At 34.7% G+C, this 16,939-nt stretch overlaps 2 protein-coding genes and 1 pseudogene across 2 annotated transcripts; all 3 read left to right on the forward strand.

Annotated features, from left to right (window-relative positions):
* Positions 1-405: 405 nt before the first annotated feature.
* LOC25487000 (protein ROOT PRIMORDIUM DEFECTIVE 1-like) lies at positions 406-2,127 on the forward strand (annotated as a pseudogene).
* Positions 2,128-3,042: 915 nt separating this feature from the next.
* On the forward strand, positions 3,043-6,061 carry LOC25487001 (G-type lectin S-receptor-like serine/threonine-protein kinase LECRK3). The gene is made up of 2 exons (XM_024777073.2): positions 3,043-3,608; positions 3,886-6,061. Exons 1-2 carry the CDS (start codon positions 3,043-3,045, stop codon positions 6,005-6,007), a joined length of 2,688 nt encoding a protein of 895 aa, XP_024632841.2. The 3' UTR covers positions 6,008-6,061.
* Positions 6,062-9,814: 3,753 nt separating this feature from the next.
* On the forward strand, positions 9,815-13,626 carry LOC25487002 (G-type lectin S-receptor-like serine/threonine-protein kinase LECRK3). The gene is made up of 3 exons (XM_013608835.3): positions 9,815-9,972; positions 10,075-10,774; positions 11,116-13,626. Exons 1-3 carry the CDS (start codon positions 9,915-9,917, stop codon positions 13,457-13,459), a joined length of 3,102 nt encoding a protein of 1,033 aa, XP_013464289.1. The 5' UTR covers positions 9,815-9,914; the 3' UTR covers positions 13,460-13,626.
* The last annotated feature ends 3,313 nt before the right edge of the window (positions 13,627-16,939 follow it).

A 16,939-nucleotide genomic window follows, 5' to 3' on the forward strand; every position in this document is an offset into this window, starting at 1 on the left:
GTTGCCCTTCGTATGGGTAACTTGCAGGTGATCGTGCTTAGTGTGCAGTTGCTTCTGTGAGTGGCCTTGCCTCACTGTGTCGTCTAGGTCGCTCTGATACGTAACAGGATGGGGTTAATGCTATAACATGCTTCATTCTTTTACATGAACTGCCATGATAATTTACGCTTTGATAAACTCTTTTGAGATATTTGTTGGGCCTGCATGCCAAAACGTTTATGATTTATGTTTATGATTTTCCCCTGCAAATGTTTAAGATATTGGTTAAATTATTATTTAACTGTTGGATTACGTTATATGTGATATCCCGTTGTTTGATGTTTACTCTGATAAATGTTATGTTTTTAAAGAAATTTTAAATATTGGGAAAACGGGGTGTTACACCAAACACCCCTTCCCGTTCTAACTACTCTTCAAACCTCACTTCACATCTTCCATAGCCGAAATCTTCACACAAACCCTAAATCCCCAAACCCTAAAAATGCGAATCTTCATTTTTCGAATCTCAAATTTCTTCAAACAAAATCCCCAATGGATTCATCACCATCAACACAATCCCAATTTCAATTCAATCAGAGAATTTTCACAATCCACCTCAAACAACAACGAATTCGGGACCATGGTTACGACAATTACATGGAAATCGAGAAGAAAACCCGAAAAGTTCTCAAATTTCAGAACTGATTCTTTCTGAACTTAATCAATCAATCCCAATTCCTCGTCTCGAAACCCTAGCTCATCGAATTGGCTTCACGCGCCATGAAGCCAGCGCGTTTATACTCAAATTCCCGTATGTTTTTGAAATCTTCGAGCACCTGGTTCAGCGGATACTCTTTTGCAGGTTAACCCGAAAAACGATTCTCCAGATTGAGCAGGAGCGGCTGGCGCTTGCTGATCAGGTTGGACGCACTGTCACGTGTCTCCGGAAGATGATCATGATGTCGAATGGGCTTAGATTACGCCTCGAGCATGTGAGGATTGCGCGGTCTGCCTTGGGTTTACGGGATGATTTTGAGTATTTGGTTGTTTTGAGATATCCGGAGTTTTTTCGATTAGTTGATGCTAAAGAAACTAGGAATAAGTACATTGAGCTTGTTGAATTTGATCCTAAGTTAGCTACATGTGCAATTGAAGATGCTAGGGAGAGAGTTTATAGAGAGAGAGGTAGTGAAGCTGAAGATATTAGGTTTTCGTTTTTGATTGATTTTCTACCGGGTTTTAAGATTAGTAAGTATTTTAGGATTGCAATGTGGAAATGGCAAAGTTTACCTTATTGGTCACCTTATGAGGATGTTTGGGGGTATGATTTGAGGTCGCCTGAAGCGCAGAAGAGAATGGAGAAAAGGGCTGTTGCCACTATTCATGAATTGTTGTCATTGACTGTTGAGAAGAAGATTACGTTGGAGAGGATTGCACATTTTCAGATGGCGATGAACTTGCCGAAGAAGTTGAAGGAGTTTTTGCTTCAACATCAGGGGATTTTTTATGTTTCTACCAGAGGGAATCATGGGAAGCTTCACACTGTTTTCCTTAGGGAGGCTTATAGGAAAGGTGAGTTGGTTGAGCCTAATGATTTGTATTTGGCGCGAAGGAAACTTGCCGAGGTTGTGTTGTTGAGTCCCCGGAAAGCTAGAGTTGACAGGGAATTGGTTGGGTATAGGAGGAGCAAGTTAGATGATGAAATGGGGCAAGTAACAAGAGCATATCTTGAGGATGCTTGTGAAGATTTTAAGGGTGGAGATCGTGTAGAGCAAGGTGTGGATGACGAAGATGGTTTGTCATCAGATATTGGTTCTGATGTTGATTCTGCAAACGAGGATGATGATTTTGATGATAATGTGTCAAATGAAAAGGAAATCTCTTGAGTGAGAGTATTACTGGAATATTTTGGATCTAGGAGTTTTTCCAATTTTGCTGTTAAGAAGTCTCTTGAAGGGAATCGACTCTCTCCATGGGAATTTTCACAATGGGAATCGACTTTGAATGCAGCAGGTTCTTGTTTCTACTGCCACTTAACTGAAGTGCGATTTTTCATGTGATTGATTGGCGGTTGTGTGGAATGTGGATTTAGGGAGTACACTACAGGGATAACTATGAAAAAATGTGAGTGGTTTTTCTTGAAGATTATATTAAGGATGATATCTGATGTGAACTTAGATTTCAACCTAGAATAGAAACGTTTTGTTACCTTATTATTTCCAGAGTAAAGTAGTTGGAATTGAAGGTTTCAACTCAGTTATGAACTCCTTTGACTCCATCGCTTTATCTTAACATACCGGAACCATTTTTGTAGAAGAAAACACCGTGTAAACAAATAATATCTTTATTCTTGAAGCACTAACACTGTTAGAAAATCAAGGGCCTCACACTAGGATATTCAACTCTAATCAAGTAAGGCAGGCAACTCGTCTGGATTTTCTTACATATCAGTCACTTCATTAAATCACTGTACTATTTAATTTTGATACTAAAGGAAATTTTCCTTCAAGAAATTGTATTGGATACCCCATGATGTATGTACTTAATGAATGCACTGTATATATTTTTTGCTGGATTTTTATTATTAATTTAGTATCCAAAAGAAAAGTGGTGGTTTTGAGATGTCAATTTATTTGAGATTCCATCCATGCTATTTGATGCTTTTTCACTTTATTCTGTTTTTTAAAAAAGAAAAACAATACTATATATCATATATGGTCTTACAATTTAACAAGTGTTACACAAATATTCAATCATTTCTCACAGTACCTATATTTGTACACATATTTTAGAAAATACTCATGATATGATATAGATTTATACTCTTGTCTAAAAAACTAGTGCTTGTTTACTCAAAAACAAACTAGTGATTTACATTCTATCAAAAAAATAAAAATATAACACTTTAAATATCATTCATTTGCAGAGGCTTACTCTGAAGTGGGATTCTTTTTATACAACAAATGCAAATATAGTGTGTGGCCGGCTTCACTTACTACAAATGGAAACCAAAATCTCCTAATCAACAAATTCGGTTTAAAAACGGATGACAAGTCTACAGTCATGTCTCCTACCACATGGAGTGGTCATTTTTGGGGCCGAACGGTCTGCAAAACGGATTCAGCAACAGAAAACTTCTCATGTGTTACCGGAGATTGTGGTACCGGGAAGGTGGAATGCGATATAAACAAAGGCATGTCGCCTGCAACGCGCGCTGAATTTCGTTTAGGAGACGATGGACTTGATTTTTATACCGTTAATGTCGTAGAAGGTTTCAACATCCCCATAGCAGTGACTCCTATGAGTGCTTCTGGTGAGAATCTCAATTGCAGCAGCGCGGGTTGCCCTGCAAATATAAATACTATGTGTCCGACAGAGCTTAAGGTGATGGAAAATGAGGATGTAGTCGCTTGTCAAGGAGCTTGCTCTACAGATAATTTGGAAAATTTTTGTTGTCTTAAGAGTAACTTTTCAACAAGTGAAACTTGTGATCCAAGTTCTTATGCTCTCACATTCAAGACAGCATGTCCTCATGCCTATAGCTACCCTCACAACAAGGAAAACACATTCAGTTGTTCATCTAAACTTTACAAAATCATCTTTTGCCCAGCTTCCAGCGATGATGACAGGTTAGACCTTGCAATTTTTTCTCCAATTAACAATATTTAGTTTGAACCAAGGCACTCGCATATAACGTTCTCTCAACTTACAACTAAAGTAGGTAGAATCAAAGTCAATATTTTAATAATGTGACATTTTCTAATTGATAGACAGTTTGAAAAACATGGGTTTCAAAAGGTAGAGAATTGTTTTATTTCATAAAATGTTTTCTATTTTCATTGTGTTTTTACTCAATTTTTACAAATTTTGTCTCATTTTTTTCTTTCGTAAAAATTTATATTGTAGTATGGGATCATTGGGTGGAAGTGTGAGTCTAGGTGACTCACTCACTGCTGGAAATGGGACAACTCGTTGGCTCTCTCCTTCGGGAGATTTCGCATTTGGATTTTACCAACTTCCAAATCAGCTTTTCTTGCTAGCTATATGGTATGTCAAAATACAAACTGATTCCATCATTTGGTATGCAAATGGTGACAACCCTGTTCCTAAGGGATCAACATTGGTATTAAATGATTCTCATGGGTTGATGCTCACCAACCCTCAAGGTTTAGAGCTATGGAGATCATCATATTTTTCTTTAGGCAGAATTTCAAGAGGTCTAATGAAGGATGATGGAAATTTTCTATTACTAGACCAAAATTATGTTGTATTATGGCAGAGTTTCAATCATTTCACCGACACATTAGTTCCTGGTCAAGAAATGAATTCAAATAACTATCTTTATTCTCGACAAGGAGAATTCAATTTCTCGCATGGAAAGTTTGAACTTCACCTACAAAAAAATGGAGATGTGCTCCTCAACCTTATAAATTTGCATACAAATACAAACCACGATACTCAACCAGATGCTTACTATGATAGTGGCATTGTTGATCCTGAAAATCAATCATCAAATTTTGGCACCAAATTTATATTTGACAAGTCAGGGTTGTTCTTATACATATTGAAAACAAAGGGGACAAAGTTTAAAATAATCACCAATCCAAATACGACAGTTTCAAATGGTGGCTTCTACTCCAAAGCAACAATCAATTATGATGGAGTTTTTACCCTCTCATATCATCCTAAAGATCTAAGAAACGGTCAAAGATGGATCGTGGCAAAGACAATACCAGAAAACATTTGTTTAAATTCTACATTTAACAATGGTCAAAGTATTTGTGGGTTGAATAGCAATTGTACCCTTAGAGATGACCAAAGGCCAATGTGTACTTGTCTAGAAGGATATTCTCTAATTGATTCAAACAACATGTATGGGGATTGCATACCAAATTCCCAAATGAAGAAAATTGATTCTCCATCACCTCTCTCCAATTTGAAGGAAGATCACGATGATAAAACCAAAAAGAGAAAAGGTCATGATACTTTGATCATTTTGATATCAATTCTTTTAGGAATTTCTGTGATTATAATTGTAGGATTGGTTTGTACAATTTGCTTTGGGCACAATCGCAAGAAGATCAGAAGCGGTGCAACCAAAAAAAGTGTCGGTGACAAAAATTTGCGAATTTTTACCTTCAAAGAAATTCTAGAAATAACAAATAACTTCAATGAAGAATTAGGAAGGGGGTCATGTAGTGTTGTATACAAAGGAACAATAGATGTAGATATTAGTGTGGCCGTTAAGAAATTGGACAAGTTGTTTCAAGATAGTGACAAGGAATTTCAAACTGAAATGAATGTGATACTCGAAACTCATCATAGGAATCTTGTTCGTCTTCATGGGTATTGCAGTGACGATCAACACCGGATTTTGGTGTATGAATTGATGAGTAATGGTACTTTAGCAAGCTTCCTTTTCACTCCTTTGAAACCAAGTTGGAACCAACGAGTTCAAATTGCCACCGGAATTGCAAGAGGTCTTATTTACTTGCATGAGGACTGTTGCACCCAAATCATCCATTGTGACATAAAGCCACAAAACATACTTCTAGATGATGATTACAATGCTAAGATTTCCGATTTCGGTTTAGCAAAACTATTACTGATTAATCAAAGTCACACTAAAACCGGAATTAGAGGAACCAAAGGGTATGTTGCACCAGATTGGTTTAGGAGTGCACCAATCAGCGCTAAGGTTGATGTTTACAGTTTTGGTGTCTTGTTTCTTGAAATAATTTGTTGTAGAAAAAATGTAGAGCATGAAAATGCAAGTGAAGAAAAGAGGATTTTAACTGATTGGGCATATGATTGCTACAAGGCTAATAATTTGGACCTTCTTCTAGAAAATGAATGTGAGGTTGTCAATGAAATGAGTAGAGTGGAAAAATTTGTCATGATTGCTATTTGGTGTACTCAAGAAGATCCATCTCTTAGACCAACAATGAAGAAGGTTTTGCAAATGCTAGAAGAGATTGTTGAAGTTGCAATTCCTCCAAGTCCCTACCTCTATGGTTCTTTTAGTTGAAATTAAAATTAGTTCCCTTCGGATGTAATTTTGATGCTTCTTGTAATTTGTTTTACTAAGTCTACTATTTGTCTATAGGCATCACCTTGTTTATATAGCTTTTCTCCAAATTGGTTGTACATGACAAGGTTAAATGAGAAGTCTCGTTTAAGTGGTTATTCTGATGGAATTTAGCGTCCTTCCATATGTCAAGTACTCCTCAATCATTCTAAAGGTCATACGGGTACAAGGTCGTCAATCCTATAGGATTTCGTAAATGGTCGGATAGTTATTAAGGCAGGGACTTACTCTCTCGTATGTAATTGAACCATAGACATAGTAAATATTCCTAAATTGTCATCAAAAGAAACCATTTTTACCTATGAATCTCAGAATTTCACCACATATCTTTGCTTGTCCCTGACGAATTAAATGGATAGGCATAACCCTATCTTACTGTGGAAGATGATAAAGTTCAAATCCAACGATGTTGAATATAAGTCAGATAAACTTTTGTAACCTATTTCTAAGTTCAATCATACTTCTTAGGTACATCACACTCTCTAGGGTTATGAAAGCATTGAGGGTGATCCATACAAAAATTAAATAGACCTCAGATCATAACTGAATAGAATATTTATGTTAATAAAATCTAATATACGAAATATAGGTTCATCTTAGAACTCTAATCAAAATGTGTTTATTTACTCATGGTATCCAAAGACGAATTACAAAAGAAACAAAACATTTTCTAAGAACAAAGGTTGAGGATAGACTCCCTCTTGATGCTCGTAGTTTTTGCCTTCCTCTTAAACCGCCAAGTTATGAATGAGAGTTTCTGAACGTGAACTCCTGTATTTATCGGAAATTTTCAAACTGAGTTTGAGCTGAAAAACTGAGCTTTTTCTCCCAACCCGTAGAGAAAATACGACAAAATGTTCTATTTTTTGAAACCGCACACGCCTTGCTCGTGGCAGCAAAACACATAGCATTTTCTCTCTATTCCACGTGCTTGAGGCACGAGGCTCGCGAGTGGCTTCAACCTTCAATCAATTATACTAGGAATAGAATTTTTTTTTTTGTGGTGGTCGGAGTTTGAACATCAGACCTTGCATATTTTATGCATTATCCATACAAATTGAGTTAAACTCACGAGGATCTAGGAATCGGAATATAAACATGGCCGTCTTAACAAATTCATAGGCCCGGTTTTAATTTTATAAGGGATGCAAAAAAAAAAAAAAATCTAGGCCTCAAAAAAATAAATAAGTCATTTAAAAAAAAAAAATTGAAAATCACACTTTGGTGGATCTTGAACACATGACCTCACACTCAACAAAAAGTGGCCGCGCTACTAAAGCAAGCTGTACAAATAAAATTAATTTGCTTTTAATAGATATATAACCATTATTTTCGTAGCTTACATATAAAAAAAATATTTTAGGCCCCAAAAAATTGGAGGTCCGGTGTCGTCGCCCAACCTCGACGGACTATGGGCCGGCCCTGAATATAAACTAACTCTCATTGACCTTGTAATATCCACAATTCTCCGTAATAATCATCTCAAAACCAAAAAAGATAATTGTTTTATGAAACTTTGTCGTGTCATTATTGAAACAACCGTCTATCTCATCAGTGAATTGACTCGGTTTGTAAACCATTTACTTTGTATTTATTTACACAAAACTTTCTCCAATTTCACTATTATTTAGCTAATGCTCCATTAAAAAAATATATTATATTGACATCCATATCCTACGTAGCTATTAAGTTTGGATCTGGTCCCAACATTAAATTAGTAAATTAAATAAGGGTTAATTATGTTTTTGGTCCCTATAAATATGTCAACTTTTTGTTTTAGTCCCTCTAAAATTTTCCTTCAACTTTTAGTCCTTATAAAGTTTTCAATCTTCACTTTTGATCCCTCTTTTAAAGTAAACTCATATGTAGAATTGATATTATTTAATAAAATTTTCCAGAAAAATTTAAAATATTATAAGAATCACTCCAAAAAAAATTCAGAATTTTTTAACAAAACATGAATTTAATATGAATTTTTATATTTTTTACGGTTAAAAATTCATATTTAATTTTTGTTTTGTTAAAAAAATCTAATTTTTTTTAGGAATTGTTTTTAGAATATTTGACACATTTCTGCACAATTTCATTAAAAAATACATAAATTAAATTAAAAATAGGGTCCAAAAGTAGTGATTGAAAATTTTATAGGGACTAAAAGTTGAAGGAAAATTTTAAAGGAACTAAAACGAAAAGTTAACATATTTATAGGGAGCAAAAACATATTTAACCCATTAAATAATTATTTAGCTATTGATCTTTATATAACTTTCTCCTTTTTGTTTTGCTATAATTCGAAATTTCCTCGAAGCCAAAGCTGTGTGATTTCACTTCTCCTTCATCCACAAAGGACAAAGACTAGTTTCTTCTAGTTGGTGACTTTTGAAGATTTTTCCTTGTTTTATTTTACTGACTGAGTCGTCTCTATAATAGTAGTCACTATTGCACTTCCGTCGAACACTTCGTTAGTCCCTTTTGACTCGTGATATATGGCTTTCACTATCATTGAAATGCCTTTCTTCAACAAAAAAGAAAATATATATATATATATCATTGAAATACCAGTCACCAATTATATTTTTAAAAAAATCTCTATTTTTTCAAAAAGGTATGATTTAAAAAAATGTGGAAAATAAATTACTAATATCATTTAATAAACTTATTAGCAAGACCTAATACACAAAGAGAAGCTGGGTATTTTTTATTTTTTTTTTAAGGGGAGAAGCTAGGTATGTTATATGTTGTCAATTAAAAAAGAGATTTAAATGAATTTTTCTCACTCTATTTTAAAACAGATGAAATCCCTCATTTTAAAATCATTTTTTTAATCCATTTATTTAAAAAGTGACGGTGTTTATAATGTTTTTTTTTTGTCAAGTAGTCTAGTGACTAGAGCTCACACATAAATGTGGAGAAATGGAATGTTCAAGTTCGAACTCCGACCCCTACATATAATATGCAATATCCTTACCAACCAACTGAACTAAACTCACATGGATTTGATTTTATAATGTCTATTGACATAGAACTTCAATATAGTAATATAAGCTCTGTTGCATTATTAATTACAACATCCGGAAGAATGACCATAAAATGAGATGTGGATGAAATTAAAAAAAATAATAGATTTTGTTAGTCATACCAAAAAATAAATGAGATACACTTCATTGTTCCAAGCTGATTGATTCCCTAACTTTTTTTTTTGACAAATGATTCCTTAATTGCTAACATTCACGTAATGAGCACGTTAGTCGTTGAATAGATGATATCAAGCAATTCAGATTTTATTTTATTTTTTTTAAATTAAAAACACCAATCTTAAAATTAAGACTTTCAATGGAGTGTGATAGTCTGAATGCCTCAAACTACTAACAAAAAACAATCTTATTTGTTTCAATACATAACAATTATTGTGAGATAGCCTAGTGGCCGGAGCTCACACATATTTAATGCGGAGAAGTGAGGTCTTCGGGAATTTGAACCTCGATCCTGCATATATGCATATATTATGCATTTGTCCATACCAACTGAGTTACGCTCACGAAGACTTTTTTGTGCTTTAATATCGTTAATATGAAGTTCGATTGTAAGACAACTATAATTATTCAAAAATTATTCCACCAACAATTGAACTAGGCGTCTTCCACTTATTGTGGCAGTTTTGGTCAAAGAGAAAACAATTATTATGGCGGCTAATTAGTCAACGCCAGCGATCAAGCGCGTAAATTCATTGCAATTCCCTTCCTAAACTGGCACCCTTTTAGACCATAGAAGAATAATTAGAAGAAAAGTTGGATAACTATTTTTTCTGCTCCACCTTCTTCTTCTCCATTTCAATTTTAGCTTCCATATGGTTAAGCCAATGTCATTTTTGTTCTTCGTCACATTTCATCTATCAATAACTTCAGGTACACTTGCACACAAATTAAATACATATCATAATCTTTCTCTTCACTTCTTCTAATTATTCAATGTTCAATGTCTAAGTTATCTTTTTTTCTATTTTGCAGTGGTATTTGCAGCGGAATTCACTATAATTAACAACTGCAACTATACGGTTTGGCCAGCTTCATATACTACAGGTGGAAATAGTGAAAATGCAACATTACCAACCACAGGATTCATGTTAAAACCCGGTGACAATTTGACAATCACAACACCTGCCAAATGGACTGGTCGTTTCTGGGGAAGGACTCTTTGCACAACAGACTCCGTCTCCAAAAACTTCTCATGTGTCACAGGTGACTGCGGATCTGGCAAAGTAGCATGTGATGGCCGCAGTGGATCACCGCCTGTAACACTGGCGGAAATCTCTTTGGACAGTGCTAACAATCAAGATTTTTATGATGTCAGCTTAGTAGACGGTTATAATGTCCCGATGGAATTGGTTCCATTAGGTGGTTCTGGTAAGTGTAACAGCACGGGTTGTCCTACGGATTTGAATGCGGTGTGTCCAACAGAGTTGAAAGTAACACAAAATGGGACGGTTGTGGCGTGTCAGGGTCCTTGTGCTGCTTTTAATTTGCAGTTTTTCTGTTGTGCTGGGAATCATTCAACTCCAAGTACTTGTGAGCCGAGTGTGTATGCTCAGATATTCAAGACGACGTGCCCTCAAGCTTATAGCTATACCTATGATGATAAGACCAGCACGTTCACTTGTCCGGCCACCGATTATCACGTTGTTTTTTGTCCTGCCTCAAATAACGCCAGGTTAGATACTAATACTAATAATAGTTCAAAATATTTTTCATGTCATTTTATATTTATCAAATAGTTTTACCATTTGCAAACTGTTTCTTGTTATCGGTTAGCTTATTTGCAAATTGTTATTAGTTTGCGCCCGCTTTTGGTTAACTTATCTATAACATTAAGTTGTCTATACAAATCAACGTGTGAATATAAAGATCAATTCGATCATTTGGACAAATACTAACATGAAAAAATTAACATACTAATATTTAACATTAAAAAAAAAAACAAATTCATTGATTTGGACAACAACAGTTACAAAATCTGTTTCTAAGATTATTCATTACTATTTTATTATGCAGCTTAGAATCATTGGATCAAGGTGTAATTGTTGGTGAGTCACTTATTGCTGGCAGTGGCACAACTCGTTGGTTCTCTCCTTCAGGAGATTTTTCATTTGGATTTTACCAACTTCCTAATGAGCTTTTCTTGCTAGCTATATGGTATGACAAGATACAAGATGATGCCATCATTTGGTATGCAAATGGAAACAACCCTGCTCCTAAGGGATCAAGATTGATATTAAATGATTCTCATGGTTTGGTGCTGACCAACCCTCAAGGTTTAGAGTTATGGAGTTCAGATTTCACATCAGGTACTATCTCTAATGGTCTAATGAATGATGATGGAAACTTTCAATTGCGAGACAAAAATAATGTGACAATATGGGATAGTTTCAGTCATCCTACTGACACATTAGTGCCGAATCAAGTAATGGAGTTGAATGGAAATCTTTCTTCAAGACAAGGATCGTTCAACTTCTCACAAGGAAGGTTTAAACTTCATCTACAAGAGGATGGGAATCTTGTGCTCAACCTTGTAAATTTGCCAAGCAATTACAGTTACAAACCTTACTACAGTGCTCGCACCAGTGATTCTAAGAATCAAACAAACATTGGTCAGCGTTTGATATTTGACGAATCAGGTTTATTATACATTGAGAAAAAAGGAGGGGATAACTTTTCTATCAGCAATCCAAATGGGACATTCTCAACAGACGACTTCTACTACAAAGCAACAATTAATTTTGATGGAGTTTTCACCATAGCATTTTACCCTAAAGATCCAAAGAGAGGACAAAGTTGGGTCATTGCAAAGACTATCCCAGAAAACATATGCTTGTACTCTACATACACAAATGGTGAAGGTGTATGTGGCTTTAATAGCATTTGCACTCTTACAAATGACCAAAGGCCTAATTGTACCTGCCCAGTTGGATATTCTCCGATTGATTCAAATAACATGTATCTTGGTTGCATACCGAATTTCCAAGTTATTTGTCAAGCAGGTGGAAATTGGGATTCACAAAAAGATCTATATACAATGAAGGAATTGCCAAATACTGATTGGCCAGAATCTGATTATGAAATAATAAGCCCATCTAGTCTACAAGAATGTAAGGAATCATGTTTGCGAGATTGCTTATGTGTTTTGGTTTCTTTCAACCAAAGTTCCTGCTGGAAGAAGAAGCTCCCACTCTCGTATGGGAGAAATGATCAGGGAGTTAAAGGAATTTCAATCATGAAATTGATGAACAATGATCCTTTGTCATCTTTATCCGCATTGTCAAATGGGAAGAAAGACCATGATACTTTGATCATTGTGATTTCGGTTCTTTTGGGAAGCTCGGTGTTTGTCATTTTAACATTGCTTGGTGCAATATTTTTTGGGTTCCCCTACAACCTCAAGAAGATCAAAAGTAGTAGAACCAACAAAAGTGTTGTTGACAATAACTTGCGCAGTTTTAGCTTTAAGGAAATTGTGGACGCAACACATAACTTTAGAGAAGAATTGGGAAGAGGATCTTGTAGCATTGTCTACAAAGGAACAATAGAGATGATGATCAATGTGGCAGTTAAGAAACTAGATAAGTTGATCCAAGATAGTGATAAGGAATTTAAGACTGAAATGAGTGTGATAGGCCAAACTCATCATAGGAATCTTGTTCGTCTTCTTGGATATTGCAACGAAGGACAGCATCGCATTTTGGCATATGAGTTAATGAGTAATGGCACTTTAGCTAGCTTTCTTTTCACCCCATTAAAACCAGATTGGAACCAACGAGTCCACATTATCCTGGGGATTGCAAGAGGTCTTGTTTACTTGCACGAGGGGTGTTGCACCCAAATCATCCATTGCGATATAAAGCCACAAAATATACTTCTAGATGATCAATACAATGCAAGAATTTCAGATTTTGGATTAGCAAAGTTATTGTTGATTAATCAAAGCCATACCGAAACTGGAATAAGAGGAACTAAGGGATATGTTGCACCAGATTGGTTTAGGAGTGCACCAATCACTGCAAAGGTTGATACTTATAGTTTTGGTGTATTATTGTTAGAGATAATATGTTGTAGGAAAAACGTAGAGAAAGAATTTTTTACCGAAGAAAAAGGGATTTTAACTGATTGGGCTTATGATTGCTACAAGACTAAAAGACTTGACATTCTTCTCGAAAAAGATAATGAGGCTAGCAATGACATGATGTGCTTGGAAAAGTTTGTGATGATTGCTATTTGGTGCATTCAAGAAGATCCTTCTCTTAGGCCAACAATGAAGAAGGTTTTACTGATGTTAGAAGGAATTGTTGAAGTTGCAGCTCCCCCAAGTCCCTATCTATATGGTTCTGTAAGTTCTAATTAAAATCTGTTTCTTTTGAAGGGATTTTAGCATTGTTTTCTGTTTTTATTTTGCTAGTGCAATTGAACAGTAAGCTTGTATATATATTGATGCTTCATATTACTTAAAAATTAAATTGTTTATATTTCACGAATAGCGAATAATCAATAAGATATTTTGACAGAGTCATACTTTAGATAGCCAACAATTATAAAAAAAAAAATGAAAATTTTGCAATGTGCTAAGTGCAATATATGGCAAAAAAATATATATATTCTCTTTCCTTCATAATTAGTAAGGAGACAAATATGGTATGCCTAAGTGAAATTTGTATGATGTTAAAAGAAGGAAAGATTTTGATCAGAGGAACTCAACAATTTGTTGTACAAGTGTATGGATGAATTGGAAGTGAGTGTTGAAAAGAGAGTGTCTTTAGCATTTCTTTTATTGACAATGTTGAGGATGTCTCTCAATTTGGTGTTTTGAAAAACTTGGAATCGTGACACGATTTGTGAAGCGTGTCACAATTTTGCAATGTCGATAGCTGTTTTGCACGGTGCCCAAAATGAGTGTTGAAAAGAGAGTGCCCCTAACATTTCTATTGTTAACTATTCTTTCCCAAATTATTGACACTGTATTGTAACTATTCCTTCCTAACAAACAAGTTAGCAACCTAGCGCTCGTACAATGCAATGTTGTCCAATTAAAGGCAAGCTCCACATTCACTATGAAATATGCTCACCAAAAACGATGGAATGTGCCTAGAAAATTAAATGTAGACGTATGTGATTGGATATATTTTTAAAATATAATTTAAGATGAGGTGCACGTAATATATGGAGGAACATAAATATCGACAATCCTGTTTTTCAGTCTCAAATAAATGAAGCAAAGAACATGATACAGTTTTTTTTTGAAGGAAAAGAACATGATACAGTTATAGCACGTTTGGTTGACCAGTGATATTGACAAAATCACGACAAGTCACCCGGATTTTGATAAAAGCTACGCTATGTTGCATCACAAAATCATGGTGACTCAGCGTGAATTTTTCAATCCCATCGCCCATTAAAACATACACTTAGTTGACTAGATAAGGTTAACAACATAGCAGTATTGTTCATCAAAAACATAGTTCACATCAACATCATTTCCTGTCTTTTATATTTTAGTGCTTTGATAAAATAAAAAAAAAATAAATCACATCAACATGAGCAACATAATAACATCAAATAAATCCTAATAGTTAAAATCAGTATCAACGTAGTTTTGTTCATCTTTTGGATTTGGGTTTCAAAACATAGTTCACTCTATGCACTAGCTTGGATAATAATTGAAAATTCAATTTTCTCCCCGATGTCAATTTTTGTGGGCAAATTAAAAAAAAATTGAAATTCAATTTTAAGAAAAATTAAAAAAAACAAAAAAAAACCTTAATTCTTAGGTTCTTTCTTGTGTTCATCAGCTCAAAAAATTAATTCAACATAATTAATTCAAAAAATTCCTTTTATTCTTTTTGCAAAATAACAATGTCTCTTTCTTTTGTTCTTTTTTCTTCCTTTTCTTTTGATAAACAAGCGCCGATTTTTCCTCTTAATTTTTTTATTCTCCTTCAAACTTCTCATACTCTTGAATTCATCAGATCTCGATGTCAGCTCGAAAAGGAGAGTCAGGTACCTGTATGACGATATTTTTTGTTTTGATTATGTTTAGTATCATTTCAACCCATTTAGTATCATTTCAACCCATTTTCACCAGAAAAACTACAAGATTCAATCCAAAGAATAAAAAAATTAAAAGAAAACAAAAAACACAACCAAATGAAATAATTAACAAGAGGTCAGTAATATGAAGAAACTATTATTATCAAAATGCATCGTCTCACTATCTTTCTTTTGCTAGTTGTTAATTCAAGTTAGTATAGTTGATTAGTGATTTAATCAAGTCTTGTTGGTTAAATCATATAGTAATCAAGTTAGTTTTAATTTGTTTGTTAAAAGTTTGTTACAGATTTTGCTTGCTTTTAGCATAAGGTAGTTAGGGTTTGGGAGATGACTTGTTTCTCAAGCTACCTAGCAAAACATGTATATAAACACATGCATGTGTGATTCACAGCTAAATGAAATCATAATATTCATAATACTTCACTTTTCATTTTCTATTCTTCTTATTCTATCACAATTCCAATAATCAAAACCGTAGAAAACCCTAGCTTGCTTAACAAGAATTATTGAGATGCGCTAACATCTTGTTTCGATCCAAACACTCATCTTCTCTGACGAATCTCCGACGATCGTTACCCACTAAACTCGGATCTTGGCAGTTTTTGTAGATCTGAAGAAAAAAATCGCCATCCAATCACACACGAATTTGGAAGGGCAGATCGAGCATGTAGATCTGGATCGGCAAATCAAGCATCTGATGGCATGCAATACTTTACCAGAGGTGGATGTGATGGTGTTGAGCGATCAGGAGAGGGTGATTCTTGTGGTGGAATGAAACTTTCAACTACTGAAGTGTTCGGTTACGGTTTTGGTATAGAGAACGATGATGAGGGATGTGGTGAAGATTAATGATTTTCTGTATTTGGTGATTTGTGGATTTAGTTTTAGATGGTGAAGATTATAATTTTTAAATCCAGATGAATTAAAAAAAATCATAAGTGTCAACTTTTTTAATAAAAAAATGTGCCACGTCAAAAATGTGTCACGTCAGCTTTGACCTAGTCAAAACCAAGGAGGGTCATGGTTTTGCAAAGGCGGTGAACTTGGGGGGCCAAAAGTGTGATTTCTAAATTAGAGGGGCCAAAATCGCTAGTTTTGAAAACTTGGAGGGCCAAAAGTTCCTTTTAACCTTTTAAATATTGTTCCGCTATATATGAATCATTTAATATAAATGACCCGTCGTAAAAAAATTTAATACTGAATTTCTAGTATTCAGAGTCCATGATTTGCAATATTCATCGGTGTCTTGCATCACAAGAGATAAGATGTTGTACTTGTTTGAGTTTTGATGAGAGTTAGAATCGTCTCACACTACAACAAAAAAGGTTATTTGCAGCCGTTAAAATGAGATATTGCGACAGTTTTAAAGGTCGCATATGGTCATTTGGGACGGTTTCTAAACAGTTTAGGAAATTGGTAACGCTACATTATTTTATGACGGTCGTTAAAACTGTCGCAAAGGACATTGTGGGAGGACTTGCGATGGTTCAAACTGTCACAAATACTTGGTTTAATTTTTTATATATATTATTTGAGAAATCTGGTTTTTTATACATAAAGTGTGCAGGATCATAGAATAAAATTTAGCAAGGTATGAACATGTATAAGAGAATCAGAAGCACAAGAGAAGCTAATAGACTATGGTAGAAGATCTGAAGAAAGGTCAACTAGAAGTCAACGCCTTGGATCAGAAGAAAGCAAGTCACTTCGAACCTGAAGATCTGCATCAGACTCTGAAGAACAGAAGACCCAGAGGGACTCATAATCCACGTCAGATTTT

This window comes from Medicago truncatula, chromosome 2 (assembly GCF_003473485.1).
Source record: "Medicago truncatula cultivar Jemalong A17 chromosome 2, MtrunA17r5.0-ANR, whole genome shotgun sequence".
Taxonomy (NCBI): Eukaryota; Viridiplantae; Streptophyta; class Magnoliopsida; order Fabales; family Fabaceae; genus Medicago; species Medicago truncatula.

Excerpts from the sequence above, each read along its gene's own strand:
- LOC25487001 (XM_024777073.2), top strand. The coding sequence starts at position 3,043 with ATGTCTCCTACCACATGGAGTGGTCATTTTTGGGGCCGAACGGTCTGC. Across the intron at positions 3,609-3,885 it reads GCTTCCAGCGATGATGACAG|TATGGGATCATTGGGTGGAA; the intron begins GTTAGACCTTGC and ends TTTATATTGTAG.
- LOC25487002 (XM_013608835.3), top strand. The coding sequence starts at position 9,915 with ATGGTTAAGCCAATGTCATTTTTGTTCTTCGTCACATTTCATCTATCA. Across the intron at positions 9,973-10,074 it reads TCATCTATCAATAACTTCAG|TGGTATTTGCAGCGGAATTC; the intron begins GTACACTTGCAC and ends TCTATTTTGCAG. Across the intron at positions 10,775-11,115 it reads CCTGCCTCAAATAACGCCAG|CTTAGAATCATTGGATCAAG; the intron begins GTTAGATACTAA and ends TTTATTATGCAG.